Source organism: Protopterus annectens, chromosome 3.part0 (assembly GCF_019279795.1).
Source record: "Protopterus annectens isolate FY-2018-M chromosome 3.part0, PAN1.0, whole genome shotgun sequence".
Classification (NCBI taxonomy): Eukaryota; Metazoa; Chordata; order Ceratodontiformes; family Protopteridae; genus Protopterus; species Protopterus annectens.
The window spans coordinates 17,267,619-17,284,893 of record NC_056731.1 but is presented as its reverse complement, the minus strand read 5'-3'; the positions used below and the strand labels follow the sequence as shown (position 1 = coordinate 17,284,893).

At 39.5% G+C, this 17,275-nt stretch overlaps 1 protein-coding gene across 1 annotated transcript in view; it reads left to right on the top strand.

The window, feature by feature from the left end:
- The window catches only part of MYO3A (myosin IIIA), a 2,697,794-nt gene extending 2,688,592 nt beyond the window's left edge, over positions 1–9,202 (top strand). Inside the window, exon 35 of the mRNA XM_044064554.1 lies at positions 8,493–9,202. Coding sequence (XP_043920489.1) covers positions 8,493–8,607 — 115 coding nt within the window. The 3' untranslated portion in view covers positions 8,608–9,202. The remainder of the gene's footprint in view (positions 1–8,492) is intronic.
- The last annotated feature ends 8,073 nt before the right edge of the window (positions 9,203–17,275 follow it).

Here is a 17,275-nt window from a genome sequence, read left to right as displayed (position 1 = left end):
TGCAGAGTGTCTACAGGTCCCTCTACAGTGGATGACAACTGTGAGCCTTGTAATGAGGACACTGGGACATGTACTGGGTGGGCAACAGCAAAATGTAGCAAAACCCACCCCCCAATGGATACATTTCTCACACAAATACAACAACCTACCCACAGACAGGATACTGTTCTTGCACGTGTACACACACACACACACACACACACACACACACACACACACACACACACACACACACACACACACACACTCAATTGCCAGGGCTGGCATTAGAATCCATACCTATTTATTGTTACTACAGTGTTATGCATTTATCGCATGTGCTGCTGAGCTTATAGGGTGAAGGTTCTCCAAAGGTACTTCTAAGATGAGGAAAATCACCAGTCCTTGTAAAGTATGGCAATGGGTGATATATGGCAATGGGTGATGTACTGGGTGAGAGAGGCCACAAAATGCTTTAAATTACACACATACACTTTTGCCAGAACTGGGATTAGAACTCCTACCTAACTGGTTGTTTGTACTATAGTATTATGCAGTCATCACATTTGCCACAGAGCTTATAGAGCTGAGGCCTGATGAAAGGGACTTCTAAGGTGATTAATATCTGCAGGACTGCTAAAGTAGGGCAATGGTAAGTGTATTGGATTTGAATGGACCCAAAAGCTTTAACTTACAAACAGACACACACACACACACACACACACACACACACACACACACACACACACACACACACACACACACACACACACACACACACACACACACACACACACACACACTTTAACATTTATCAGGACTGAGATTAGAACTCCTACCTAACTAGTTATTTATATTATAGTGCTACGCAGTTATTACATTTGTCAGGACTGAGATGACACCTCCTACCTAACTAGTTATTTGTATTATAGTGCTACTCAGTTATCGTACACACCACCGAGCTTATAAGGCTGAGGCGTGATGAAAGGGACTTCTAAGGTGACTGATATCTGCAGGACTGCTAAATTAGGGCAATGGGAAGTTTATTGGGTTTGAATGGACCCAAACTCTTTAACTTATAAACTGACATACACACTTTTACATTTACCAGGACTAAGATTAGAACTCCTACCTAACTACTTAGTTGTACTATAGTGTTACACAGATATCACACGCACCACAGAGCTTATAGGGCTGAGGCTAGATGAAAGGGACTTCTAAGGTGACTGTTATCTGCAGGACTGCTAAAGTAGGGCAATGGGAAGTGTACTGGGTTTGAATGGACCCAAAAGATTAAACTTTTAAACACACACACTTTTACATTTGCCAGGACTGAGATTAGAACTCTTACCTGACTAGTTATTTGTACTATAGTGTTACGCAGTTATCGCACACACTACAGAGCTTATAGGGTTGAGGCCTGACGAACGGAACTTCTGAGGTGACTGATATCTGCAGGACTGCTAAAGTAGGGCAATGGGAAGTGTACTGCATTTGAATTGACCCAAAACCTTTAACTTATAAACACACACACACACACACACACACACACACACACACACACACACACACACACACACACACACACACACACACACACTTTTACATTTGCCAGGACTGAAACTAGAACTTCTACCTAACTAATTATTTGGATTAGACTGTTACGCAGGTATCGCACATGCCTCTGAGCTTATAGGACTGAGATGAAAGATACTTCTAAGGTGACTGTTATCTGCAGGACTGCTAAAGTAGGGCAATGGGAAGTGCACTGGTTGGGAAAGGCCTGTTAATTCCTAGATTCTACTGACATCTGTCTAAGTGTATGAGCATGCCCAGTGTGACCTTGTATAGTAAATGTTGGACTCCATTCCAAAGATTGTTGTACTCCAGTCCAGTTTGTTTTGTACTGCAGCCATACCTCTCAACCTGTTGATGCAGAATATCTGGAAATAGCCAAAAATGGGGACACAATGGGACATACAGTGATTGTGACTATTTCTCTCAGTAATGTATGGGCTGTTAGGGTTACAGGGTTTGTATTAGCAGACATCTGTCATATATGACATTTGACACTGTCATGTATTGTTTTAGTACCTTGTGACATACCTCCTCAGATCATCACAGGGATTTACCAGAGGAATACAGGATGGATGATGCACACACCAGGATTATGGGCCAAATGCTACACATTCTTGCAGAATCCAGCCTGTTGAGAGGTGTGCCTACAACCAATTGACTGCTGGAGCTGTGGAAATGGTCCAGCACCTTGGTGATATATTACAATGGTGGAATCTCTGTGCATTTCTGTTCTGGCATGGCCTGATTTCCAGTCCATGGTTGGGTAATAAAGTCAGGCAGGATCAGGGTGATAGGCAGACTTCAGATAGATTTGTAGGGGATAAGATATGTGGGGGGGGGTCCTGCATGAGATATGTTGGCCTATAGCTACCAGTACTTTGCATAGGGGTCTTCTCAAAGGTTGACTGCACTTGGCGGGTCTTGTTTGTGTCAGACTGTTTGACCAGCCTGGGGGTGTGTCTGTGTCTCACATATATGTATGGCCCCACCTCATTTTGCTTGGCTGGCCACATTTTGGGGTCAGGATGTTGCATAGGATGACTGATCAGGGAAGGGTGGGTTACTCCTCATGGCTGTGGGCCAGGGTTCGGTGGGTGTAGACATGTCACTATCTTCCAGGGTTAGGACTGCCCGCAATGAGTGCATTTCCATGTTTAGACTCCTAGACCTGCTTGTTGTCTGTACAGAGCATCACAGAATATCCAGAGTCATGACACATACATCTGGTTGGTTACCCAAATGAGTGTGGTTTTGCAAGGAATAGTGTTTTGTAAGCCACTCAGGGTTGAAGTCAGATATTACTGACAGTTAAAATACCAGTTTCAGACTTTATACCCTTCAGACATTCCATACTAATACAATCATTCCATCAACTTTCTAACATTATTAGAGCAGTATTTCAAAGGTGTCATTCTTTTTGGACCTTTATTACCCTATTAGTCATGGCTGTGTCCAGATTTCTGTCTCTCTGAGGCTGGCAGGTTTGCTCCTAGCAGTTAGCAGCATGGCCTTTCTTTGCACTTTGTAGACTGTGTTATGTTGGTGTTATGGCCATGACACTCTCTAACAGGGCACTTTGGGTGAAGCATGGGCATTTGCCAGAGGCCTGTAGGCCAGGTGTGACAGATGCAGGCCATCTGTAGCAAGGCAGTACATTCTGATGATCATATGTTCCTAGGCTGCTGGCAGTGCACACCCCTGGGTTGGCACCATTAAGTTGACTGGGTGTTACTAACAATTGCTTTCTGTTCATGTTGAGCCATCACTCTAATTGACAGCTGGATGCTGCTTAAGGCTAGGAACATGTTATTGCATTTCTATGGGACTATGGGTGGGGGGGGGTGACACACTGTACACAATACACATTTGCAGAGACTGTGCTGATATTTGCTTAACATTTTGGTCCCATTTAGCATAGTGGTGTACCCTATATTTGAGACTACAAGCATAACAGTATCAACCACAGGTCAGATTGTTCTGGCATAAACATTTTTAGTTTCAGACTTCTTAACTTTCAGAGCCATACTGCCACTGCCAGACCTACTGTGATATCACTGCATAAGTCTGTAGGTGGGAATTTGCATGGATGTCGCCATATGGGGGCCTTTGCCAGACATTTCTGTATGGTTTTCTACAGCTGATCTGCTGGATGAGGCTAGGAGTGAGTGTGGGACCTCCACTTTGACATCCATGGATGTGACCTATGACCCCCCAGTTATTTGACTCACCACATATACTGCAGTGGTATTTGTCAACTAAAGTGGTACTGCATAGTGTGGGTAAGCCAGTACTGGGCATATATTTCCTGCTGTCCCACGGAGCTGTCAGTTGTCTGCTGCTATCCCAGTAAGCCACCCCATTCCCTTGCATGCTTGCATCAATACCATAGATATGCTATCAGAACATTCTACTCCATTCATTTATTGTTAAGAAGCCTGACTTACTTTGTGCCTGAAGCAGTTGTGAGGATGGTGCTTGACAGCTGACTATGTTGGATGCATGCAGTACACTGTCTATACATGGTAAGATATAGGTGGTGTGATGTTTGGCATCCATTTTGCTGTGTGTGCGAGTCAGAGAGAGATATCAGTCCCTCAGGCCCTACAGTGTCAGTGTATGTGCTATGCGTTGCCTCTTTGCCAAGGACAGGGCATACTGGGCACACTTCCATCTGCCTACAGGAGCAGGCGCAGGCTGTTCCACTTCCAAGTCCCTTTGTGACTGTGGAGACCTTGTCAATGGTGGGGGCTGTGTGGCCCTTCCATGTTTTGCTCCTGCTGCAGCTGTTTCCACAGGATCATATTGTGTAGCATAGCACATACTATGAACATGTGTGCACATGTGGCTGGAGAGTACTGCAAAGCTCCACCGGATATGTCAAGGCATCGGAACCATGATTTGAGCAGCCAAAACACACGCTCCATAATGATCCCGGTTTGTGCGTGTGCCTCATTATGGCGTTCTTGTGTGTGTGTGTTTACATTTCTGATGGGTGTCATCAGCCACAGCTCCAGTGCATAGTCAGCATCTCCCACTAAATGGCCATATCAGATGTCCCCACTGCCAAATGCCTGGTACAGCTGTGACGAATGCCAGCTATAGGAATCGTGATAGCTTCCAGGGCTGCCAGCGCACTCATTCATGATAATGCCCTGGGCATCGCACATGACCTGGCAGTTGATGGAGTGGAACCCCTTGCAGTTTAGGCAGACCTTACCCTGGTCACCGGGTGGTACTTTAATGTGGATCTCCGTGCAGTCTATGGCACACAGTAGCTCCAGATATTCTGCTATATGGTGGAAGAGATGCATATTGCTGGTCCTCTCTTCATGGGTGCTGGGAAAGTAAATGTGCTCAGTGGCATATTGTCTCATGGCATCCAGGAACTGGTGAAGTATCCTGGAAGCAGATGCCTGTGAGACCCCCATGATATCCAAAGTTGGTCTTTGGAAAGTACCTGTAGCTAGTATTCTTAAGGCTACACATACCTTGGTATCCACTGGGATGTGTTCCCCTCTGTTGGCTCTCAGTCTGAGGTGAGGCCGGCACAGCTCAACAAGTTGGTGAAGTATGTCCCTGTCCACCCTGTAGTGCTCTACTATCTCCAGATCATGTAGCCTCTGGTAGGTTACCCTGGGTCTGAACACTCTTCTCTTCCTCCTTGGTCTGAGTCGGTTGTCATCATTATCCTCCTCAGCACCCACGGCCTCTTTCACATACTAATAGATCAAAGTGACAGCAGCCCCTAACAGCTTTTGCTAGTTTTGTCAGTTAAAATTCCACTGTATGTGTACACCTATGGTGCAGAGTTTGCGGTAAAAACCAGACTGGAAAGTGTTTGCATAAGTTTATAGTGGTGTGCTGCAGATGCTGCCTGTGTGATTGGCTGACTTTGAGACATTCCACCTGTCAGCTATTTTACTTGTATTTGATTGGCTGTATTTTGTTATTTCCCTTTTTTTCTTTTCTCCCTTCCCATCTCCACCCCTTTTAAGCCCCGAGGTGTGGCGTGCAAACCCACTGCCTAAATGTAAATGGTGCTGCTACTTCCATTTTTATTTTGTTTGTTTAAGTCCCAGTGTGCACAGCGCACACCCGTTTACCTAAGGTAAACACATTTTAGCAGAAATGGCCCTCCCTGGGCATGAACACACTCTTCATTTCATGGTGTAAGACATTACAGCCTCAGACACACCCCCTTGCTTAGCTGTGCTAGGCTAAGTGCAAACCCGGGCAATGGAGCTCCAATGTGCTTACAGCAAGCATGACACACCCCCTTTTCTTGTTAGCTGCTCTTCCTGCCTACACTCTCCTGTTCTAGCACCTACATGGTTATTTGCAGTGTATGGACTTAGAATATTTTGTGATTCAGTAAATTTCCCCTCATTTGCATACTCCACTGCCTTAATCCATAGTTACTGCTCTGACACGGAGCCTTTCCCCTTGACAATGAGTGTTTCCTGGTAATGTTTTGATTCTGCATGCCATTGACTATAATGGAAAAATGCAGATTTCCCCAAAAATTGAGTTTTTACATTTTCTTTTTTTATTGTCAGCACGATCCCATTTGCGTGCCTCTGCCCTATGCTTAAACGGCCGAGATCGGCCAAAAAAAAACTTTGATTTTTTTTAATTAGATTAAACACTTTCCCATGCCAATGGCCATATATTTGCCCATTGGCATGCCTAAAGTTTATAATACATGCTTTTGTTTGAGCTGTCATGCATCCGTTTTGCTATTTGCAGAAATGTGCTTGGTTAGTAACTGAACACATTTCTGCAACTAGCACTGTTCCTGCACGGATGCCTGCCTGCTTCCTGAATCACTAATTCACCTCATTTGCATGGTTTTCATCAGCAAATGAGGTAATTAGCATTCAGCATTGCTTTCCGTGCAGGAACAGTGTTGGCAGGCTTGTGCACGTCAGATCAGCTGTTTCCTGAATCTCTTGGCGGCCACATTGCATGCAGGAGTGGCTACACTGTTCCTGCATAGAAAAAAAAAGTTTAATGAATCCCGTGGTACCTTTTTTTCTTCAGTTCAAAGCACCTATCTTTGGATTCAGTATAAATACACAAAGACATCAACTTTTATGAAAGGGGAGTGACAAAGTGAGTACATGACAGTGCATATATTTGCCTGATCAAGAATGACTCGAGACTCATCTGAACACAACTTGATAAATCATTGGGTTCCCATTTTAATGATGTGATTTAATCCTACACTTAACTATGACTTGATATGGACGTAGTGATAGTGGCATCATTTCTGATGTCAGAAAAGTATGTAGTTAACATGAAGTGACAGAGCTGAAGGAGGATAAGATTAGAGGTAATTCCACAGCCAAATGATGTGCTAGAAAGTGGTCTGTTAGTGACCAATCAAGGTATGATGCATCTTTTTCATTAAAAAATGGGATGACTACACATCACTATGCCTTTGCATAATATAAATAAATTTTGCTGCAATATTTTGCAGTTCACCTGTTGGTCAAAGTGTGATGGTGAGTACCTGCAAATTCATCCTTGTTCTGACATGTTTTGCCTTCTTGTAAGTGGCTACCACATCTTGAGGCTGGTATTTGGAAGGTGCACATGATATTCACTCTCAGTTGCCTTGTACGTCTTTTGTTCCTATGAACCTAAACTACAAAAGGCACAAAAAAAAACATTTTATGTACATGATAGTTAATGACAAAAAATTATATGCAGCGACAAATGTTGAATTTAGTATCCAGGAATACATTCCCTGGGATTCATTAATCCCTACACTATGTGTATACCATTTTAAGTGAGCAGATAATACAAACATAACTCACACCTTCTTCCTTCTAATTTTAGTTTTCCTACTGATTTTCTTTCAGCCTTAAATACTGAGAGGGATTCATAACAGTTAACACAAAGCATAGGCTACATGTACGCTTAGTGTAATATTTCTGAATGACTAGAAAACACAAAAAATGTGGTAGGGATGTTCTTGAATACAGACCATTGATGCACACTCAGTGGTAGGGATTAATGAATTGTGGAGCTCAAGAAATGCTGTTGTTGTTGTTGTTGTTGTTTGTCTTTTGGCTTTTTCCCGGTTAGGGGTCGACACAGCGGAACTCCGGTCCGCTAATGATTGGCAGCAGATTTTTACGAAACGCCGAGGTGCCAGCTCGACGCCCAACCTTCAACGAAGGCACGCACATTTACGCACACATGTCTTTCGAATGCTACCAAACCGCGGGGAGGACATGCAGACTCCACACAGAAGACACTCCCAAGCCAAGCCGAGAATCGAACGGGAGAACCTCTTGCTGTGTGGAGTTCAAGAAATGCTTTTAATTATGAAAAATATAGTTGAGCTACAACTTATAGTATGATTGTTACATAATTGTATTTTTTCTTAGGTTTGACATATCATTTTTTGCAAAGCACCCCTTGAGAGACTTTCATATCAGTGACTCATCTGCTGCAGTTTGCAGCAAGTTCAGCAAAATGAGATATTTGAAGGTGACATGAAAGATGCAGTCTTTGGTTCTGATCTTTGCATAATTATCCAGTTGTTCATAGCTTAGCTTTCTGTGCCATTTTAATACACCTACGGAAGAAGCACATTTTAATGTAAGATAAAGGACAACATTTCAGCACATCTTCCAGTGACATGAAAACATAATGTCCATCTCTGATCGTAGAGTAAACCAGTTCAGATTTGTAAGCTGTGACTTAATCCTCTTAACCGTCTAGAATATAAAATGTTCGGTTATTTAGTTTATGCAATGCTGCCTGTTCAATCTTTTCTTGTGAGTTTCTACATGCAGATATAATAGTGCAATATGTATAACTGACTGTGTTTTTTTGTTGATTTTTGTCAGAACTACTAATGATAACAGAAATGCCACATTTTGCTTTCTTAATTCCTAAAAAAAGCTTATTATGTGTAATTGTAGGTCATCAACTACAAAGCCATCATCAGAAGACAGTGAAACAGAAGATAATCCCTATGACTTCAGGAGATTGCTTCGAAAGACATCTCAGCGTCATCGTCTCATTGAACAGTTCTAGCAGAATTGCTGTTTTTATTAGGAAGCTAAGAAAGCTTTTTATACACGTGCTCTTTTTCTATTTTTTCCTTTTTTTTTATCTTTTTCATTGGCCATTCTTTGTGTAACATGAGCAAACTGAAACAGCCTTTTGTGCATGGTGTGCTAATGTGTTTCAAATCTAGCAAACACAAGCTCGCACTTAGAAAGCCAAATACAATTTTGTTTAAAACAAAGCTACTTTTCCTGCTTGTCTTTTGAAATGGAATGTTGTATTTATCTAGACACACAACAAACTGCTGAGAAACTGAGGTTGTGCATATTTGCTTTAACTGAATGAATTATTTTGTTTGATACAAAGATTAATAAAAAAAAACAGGGTGTCTGTTTACTTAATTTTATTCAGAAAAATGCAAAATAGATATGGCCTCATTATCATATTTATGGATACCTAAAATTATTTTGCTAAATGCTGTCACTTTCCACAGGAAAGGTATCCCATTTTTTGGATCTGTGCAACAGTTTATTTAGTCCTGTTTTTGTCTTACACTCTGCTATTTCATTGTATAATATTTAGAATTGAGGTATTTAATTAAACCTAGAAATAACTTCCAGTATAGATTGCTTCATGTGCATTTTTTAGAGTATGTTAATTGTATACTATTTTGTCAAAGATGCACATGCATTTAAGAATATTAGATATAGCTGTAGGGACTGAATAAAGGATAGTGTTATTCAAATGCACAATGACCTTTATGAGAAAACATGATCATGGAATATTAAAAAAAATATATATATATATATATATATATATATATATATATATATATATATATATATATATATATATATATATATATATATATATATATATATATATATATATATATATATATATATATAGAGAGCAAGAGAGAGAGAGAGAGATTCCAAAACAGATCATGTTCTGGGCAAGACTCTGATTCAGACATGTAAGACCATCCAATATACTCTATGATTTCAAAAGAAAGGATATTCTCCTCCTCTGCAAATAAGAAAGTATGCAATCATCTATGGTCTTCCAAGAAATGGATTCAGTAAACTAATTCTCTCCATGCAGAAGTTAAACCTGGTATACCACATCTAAAATAATTGGTGTTCTATGGATGACACATATTGGGGGGGTGGCTGGGGGCTACAATTTTAAATTTGCTAGAAAATGCATGGGTAGCTTATGCAAAAGCCTATAAAATGCTCACACCAGTACATTTATATATAGCATTTATTTTATTTAAGACTATTAGTAGCTATGGTAGCTATGAGAATGTATGATGTAGCAATCCAGTGCACTTTCTTTTCAGTACTTTTGTCTCATACCTACTTTCCTCATCCTTGGAGAAGGAAGATGGTTCTGGTTCACCAGACTAATGGCATGTATTGGGATGTCTAGCTGCTGACCCTAGTGGAGTTCAGAGGCAGCCCAACCTGTGCTGCTTTCACACTATGCTGCTGAGAGGAAATTGGTGTGTGGGGGAATGCTATCCCTCAGGAGACACTGCTGCGGATTTGGAAGAGTCACTAAGGGAGGAGGGGAGAGGAGATGCCTCCAAGAAGAGAGGATTGACTGTCCCCCTCAGGACCAGCAAGTTGACCCATTCCATAAAACCTGACTCTTGGCAAGGAACAGAGGTCCAATGGGGGTTCATGTACAGGCATCCATTCCACCAGGACAAATGGACCATTTGGGAGAAGGTAGAGGAACCATTACAGTGTACCATAGCTGTTTGCTCACCAGACAAATACCTAGATGTACTGTGTGCATTTGTTTTATTTACAAGTCAAACAATGTTAGATTTTTAGTAATCAAGTCCAGTGTCAAGATGATTGCTTTTACTTGTCTGTCTTCTAGGCAGTAGTCAGAGTACATTGTTGATTCACTGAACTGCATATTATACAATAACATATCACTCATCGCATTAACTAGTTGTCGGTATATTACCGAATTCCTCATTATTATTATCATGTAAGATGCACGCATATCCTGGAGAATGTCTAGCACTTCCTGGTGACCACCACTGACCAAAGTCAACAAGCTTGTACTGCACTCATGCTGTAACCTAAAATATAATCAGGGATAACTGGTTCCAGAGGCTGCAGTCACAACATAGGACCTTTCCTTAAGTGGATTGGGAGTTTCAGACAGTGTCTTTTGGAGTGCTGTCTCTCATTTTGTCTTCCTCCACCAATATTGAAAGAATTAGACAGGCTTCAGAGGTGATCTGATTGATTTTCTATCCTCACCCTGAAGTTAATCTCTCCTGTGCTATAAATTCTGTATATATATTTGCCTCACATCTGCTATGTTGCACTTCATTCCATGCAAGTATAAGGAGACGACACTTTAGTACTCACACAACCACTTTACAACAATAGTCCATGTAGAACAGCATGCAAAGAAGTGATATACATTGGAAACATTTGCAGTATATACCCTGAAACAAGCTGCTAACATTACAACAGTGATGGACAACACAGCAGCAGATATGGGCTAATTCTTAGTATAATATTATGGAAGCCATGACAACACAGCTGATAAATAAGGCATGCCATATCTAGTAAAAATAACATGTAGAATTCAAAAAGAACAAGGACAACTTGGAACAAGAATTAATAAGGACTCAACTCATTCAAGTCTGTAGTGCCTTTTTTGCATGTGCCCAGTTAAGACTCATAGGGTCAAGATATTTCTTGGGTCTCGCTTCTTTAACTGAGGGACTTATCAGCTTACAATAGGCAGGATTAAAAAGGTCTGTAGTTATTAATAAAATGACTTTAACATTGTTAATCTAGGATGTCCCAAAGTAGAAAAGCCTTGATTATCTTATGCTTTTAAGTTGATTTTTCCAAAAATGCTCTGGAATGCGGGTATATGTGTAAACTGTATGAGATGTGACACTCCACACCACATAGTTGTTAATGAGTTAAGAAACAGCAACCACCAACCCCTGATTTTACTGAAGTAAGGAATGAATGTAGATTGCCAGACCTTTCATCTATAACACGCACTGACAGGCACACATGCACATGGACGCACACACACACTCACATGTAAGCATGCACAGAAACACACAAGCTCACACACACACTCACATGCAAGCATGCACAGAAACACACAAGCTCACACACACACGCACATGCATACAAACACACATTATCTGTGGGAAATGTAGAGTCTCCAACCTAACTACTGTATGTCTGAGGGAAGAAATGCAGTCCCCAGAGAATACTCAAATTAACATCAGATAAATCAAAAATTACGTGCAAACCCTGAAACTGGTACATAAAAAGGCCAAGTAAGAAGTCATAGAGGCAAAATTGCTTAATTGTTTTGTTTTAATCTATTAAATACTCCGGTACTTGACTCTTGGCTTCCTGGTCATTTGTTCTTTCCTTACCTCAAATTAACACGAAGATATGCAGACCCTAAACTGATTATTTTACATTAAATTTGAGTCTAGTGCCATATTATCATACCAGGATGATTCATAACACATATTTCTGATTGGCCAGATTCTCTTATCTGCTTTTAAATATGTATTCATCAGTGGACTAGGACAGGATGGGTCTTACTGCAGAAGATGGAAATAGTATCTCTTTGTAAAGAGTGATTTAGAAGTTTATTTATGATTATACTTCAAAGAAGTGATTGTGTTTTATTTGCTTGTCTGACAGTTATATCTGATTTATGTTATACTGTTATTCGGGTAACAGCAACACATACGTTAGGTAATGGTTATTTTTTTCTTTCTTTGGTATTGAATTCCACATTCTGTACATCATCAGGAAGCTATTGTGCTGCTCACAAAGAACTATATACTTTTCCAGTGGGTAACAGTAATTTTTGACAGTTACAGTCACAGTTCTGTTTTTTTTTTTTTTTTTTTTTGGTTACACCCAAGAAGGAAAGAATCCTTGGCGTTTCAGTAATATTCATCATGTTATTGAATTGAACAACAAAGTTTTGTGGGGTACATATACAGATTCAAGTTACAGAAATGAAGATTGTTAGCTGGTGTGGAAAATACCTGTCATTATAGTCTTTTTTCTTTTGGGACAATTTTATTTTATGTGTGTGCATCTGTAAATCAACAATTGAGTAGCCCATCTGCCCTGCACCTAGAGTTAGCATGTTATCTAGAAAATGGAGTGACATCTGGTGAAAGTCACAGCACAGTGACACAATGGGTAGTGTTGTCACCTCACAGCAAGAGGATCTCCTGTTCAGTTCTCAGTTGTGGTGCATTTTGTGTGGAGTATGCATGTCCTCCCTGTGTTTGCATTTGTTTTCTCTTGGCGCCCAGTTTTTTCCCCACATTCTAAAGACATGCAGTAAGTGAACTGGACACTATAAATGTCCTTCAGTACGAGTGCATGTGAATCCATGAAGTATGGAAGAACAACCACAGCAAGGCTAACCAACCAATGGCATACACATTGGCTCTAGATGATGGTAACTGTTGACATGGCACCTTGAGCCATGAGAAAAAGGGTTTAAGGATGTATCTGGTGAAAGTCAAAAATCTGTGCCCATGCTGTTAGCCATTATTTTACTTTATGGACCAGTTAATGGTGTATTCCATGGATACTTTTAATATCTTGTTTTTTTACTACAGATATGTAAGAAATAGGGACTGTACCTTGTACATTTCTGCAACAACACCTGCTAATAGAAAGAATACTTTCGCTCAGCAAAGAAGTAGGCATAAGAAAATCCCACATCCATGGACAGTACTATGCATTGTGTTTGACCCTACTCCCCCATTTATTTATTTATTTTCATTGCATTAAACTTTGAGGTTTATGATACTGGTTTTCCATGTAAAGCCAACTTATGGGCCAATAACGACACAGTCTATAAGGTGTATTCCTCTGTGAAACTTACAGTTTTGAGTTTTCTTTTGCCAAAGACGGATGTCTTTCACAGATATTAGGAAAGAAAAGTAATACTACTGTTAGAAATTATGAGCAGTTTTAGTTGTGGCATGTATGCATCTTAAAAAAATGTTAACAAAAACAACATTTTGGGGAAAAAAACAAACCAAATGGGAAAATATAAATAACTTTCATAAAAATATTGCACACATTTTATATATCTAATTCACTTGAAGCAAAATATTTTATGGTATAAATAATTTTCAATAATGCCTAAAGCAGTGGGTCAGTTTTAAAGAACTTGGTGAACATATTGGCCTTGAGCTTCTAAGTGATCAGAACAAAGGAGTGCAAATGAGGTGGCACAATTGCCAAGAGTGCAGTATAAAGTTACCACAGTAAACATTATGACAGAATCCCACTTCCAAATCCTTATCACTATATACTGTATGAAACATGATAGACTGCTGTCACTTTATGAGAATCCATTACATGCAACAAAGACACATTTCTTTAAAAACTGTCTAAATTGAATCATGTTGAAATGTAGGCCACCAGCAGACTTAATGAAAGTTGATACACCAAGTATAGAAAAAAACTTGCTTCAAGCTGGAATCATAGCATTGTCTGACATCACAGCATTGCCTGACATGGCTGTTTGGGGTGCAGTGGAAAACGCAGACTACTCATCCATTAGTAGCAATGAAGAGTCTGCTCTATTAACTGCACCATAAAACACAGCACATCTCCATTAAGAGTGCTTTGAGCAGTTAAGGCATTTGAATAAAAACACTGGCTTTTTTTTATATAAAGACTTATACACATTTTTTAGTGATGTTATCCATACAAGAAAAGCACTTTTTTCTGTAACTATTTCCTTTGTTCTTAGTACACCCTGACATGCTTTATGTGCAGTCTATATAGACCACTTTTGTTGTATTACAATATCTTAAACCTGGATATTTTTAACAAATAACTTCTGTATCTAGAAACTGTAACATCAGCTTTGCAGTTTTCATGATTCTGACAGTTTTTGCAAATGGTGCACAATTATTTTTCTTATGTTGTACAACATTTCTGCAGAAATACCCTTTGCAAAACAGAAAATTTCTCAGTCTATTTACATTTATTTTGCAGTTTGACTGAACAGCACTGCAAAGTATGTTGTCACATTCTCATAGTCTTCAGTTTTTTGTTAAGGTCATCTTATTTATGTCCTAATTCTGTATTGTAGGTATTATAGAATTAAATATCTGTATGAGTCCAATTCATGTGTAAGTAGGAAAGCTCAATAAAGAAATATTACACATTTTAATATATAGATCTTTCTGTACTTGTTTTTTTACATACCTGCATCTTTAATGAATGCAGATGTTCACAGACAATGGAGTAATAGAATTAAAAGTAAGTATTCTGAATTATTATTTTTTTTTGTTTGGTACCATTCCACTGACCATCAGGTGCTCATCTTTCTCCCATGGCTCCAATCACCTCCTTGCACCATCTGACAGGATGAAAGGGGGTTGGAATATTCAAGGTGAGCAGCAGTATTTTCCTAAATGAAGCTGCTGTTTGGGCCCAGAAAGGAGGCACAGAGCAGAGTAGAGCTGGCAGCATCAGTTATATAGACAGGGGCAAAAATGCTTTTTTTTTTGCCCAAGCCCTAGCCACTACCTGTTAATGCTATGTTTTTAAGCAGGGTGGGCCATGAGGTGTGGCCTGAAAATGTGACTGCCTTGGGTCCTAGAGTAGCTACACCTCTCTTGCAATTCAGCACCCAGACAAGTGACCTTTCTAAGCCCTGGTCTCCACCAAGCAAAACCAGAGCTCCACCACTACCAACATGCCTCACATCTCTAGGATGGGCATGTCCAGTATATCCATCCCATTTTCATCAAATGACCAAGTTGCTAGTCAATCTCATGTCATCTAGGCTGTAGTCAGGCCTTTATCATCAGGCTATTTTGAGTCACTTTTTAAATCGTTTTATTTCTTGCCTTTTCTGCCTGACCACCATGCACCCTTTTTCAGTGTAGTGACTCATTTATTCTGTCACTGACTAACTGTCACAATGTTTATAAGTAAGGGATTAGAAATGAGCCAGGTGAGCTATAATCCATAGGTGATTATGATTTTCTATGATACACTACCTAGGGCAGAGGTAAAAGTATAACATGCAATGTCATTAATGTAGATTTTTTTTATTCATGGATATTCGACCTGTGTTCCGTATGTTTGCAGCGGAACTGGAGACCATATGCTGCACTGTGGACTGGTACATTGGCAAGTAATCTTTTTCCCTGCTGCAAAAGGTGAAGCAAACAATAAAATATCAGTCCTTTCCACCTCAGTAGCTGAAACCATATGAACTGGGTTAATTAACCTAACTCATGTCTACCAAGTCACAGTCAGTGATCTACCTCTTTCTACTACTGAGTTTTGTATTATTATTATTATTTTGTTTTGTGTCTGTGTCTTTTCAGGTTTTATTTTACATATTTTATGTATGTGAAATGAATCTCCTGAATCTATTAACATTTTGACTCCATTGTTTATAAATGTTACAGATATGTATTTTTGCTATTATTGTCCCTTTCAAATATTACATGAACATATGTACATTCATTTATTTTATTTTTACATTTACAAGTTTTATTTTGACTCATTTCTTAAACATCTTGACATATGTTCTGCTTATACTGTGTTTCTATATTCCGAAGTTAATTTACCCTATTACTTTCATTTACCTTTAACTTACAATGGACACGTATGTTGTATCACAAAGTTGTTTATTTATTTATTTTCAGATTATAACCATTTCATTCAGCAAGGCACTTATTTGTGTGAGTGAGACTTTTCATAGTATTTGCTAATTGATTTGTTAAACTGATGGTCTTTGTTTTGCATTCAGTCAGGTCTTTCTGCAATATGTTTTCAGCTTTTTACTCTACCGGGCAACAATTAACTGTGTTGTAATTGTGTCTTTTCACTGAACATGACTATGAGGAGGACATTTATGTTTTTTTTTCTTTTATTTATTTATTGCTTGTCCGCTGATCCATCAACTGATGATCCAACTTGATTCATCAGTTCAAATGGCTTCTTCAGGTCAATAAATACAGAATTTGTCAGTTGGTCCCTTGTAGTGTTGAAGAAAATATAATCATGTGCACACCAAATGATTATCTAGGAAAGTATAAGCTTTACAAAAAATGTAGTGATCAGAAACCAACAGGTCATACTTATTAACCTGGTCCAACACCTGCATGTACACACATTCCCAGTAGAACTTGTCAGTAATATTAAATGCTAAGAATTGATGTGGGTCTGTAGTCCTGGGGAGAAGTTTAACCAGATATGATACTATTGTGAAGTATGGGGGGAACTGTACCTGTAATAAGAAACTCGTTAGCATGTTGACTGCTGACTTTGAAATAATAAAGGTTACAAGATGGAGAAAATAAGAGTGAAGAAGGCCATCCCCTGATTTCTACTGGCAGCTTTACACATAGTTTAAAAGCTACCTTTCTCTTTTTCTGTCTAAATGGAAAGGTTGGATAGAATCAGACTGCACATTGTAGTTGTTGGGGGGAGGGGGGGTAGCTGCAGTAGCAGCCAGAATTTCTCTAAAATCCTTTATGCATTTGATCAAGCTACTGTGAGGAGTGTTCAAACCTTTTGTTCTCATTATTTTTCTGCTATAGCTTGAAATTGTTGATTGTACTGTCGAAGCCCTCTTGAGCATAAATGAATGTAGCATGCAATCCAATATGTATCTG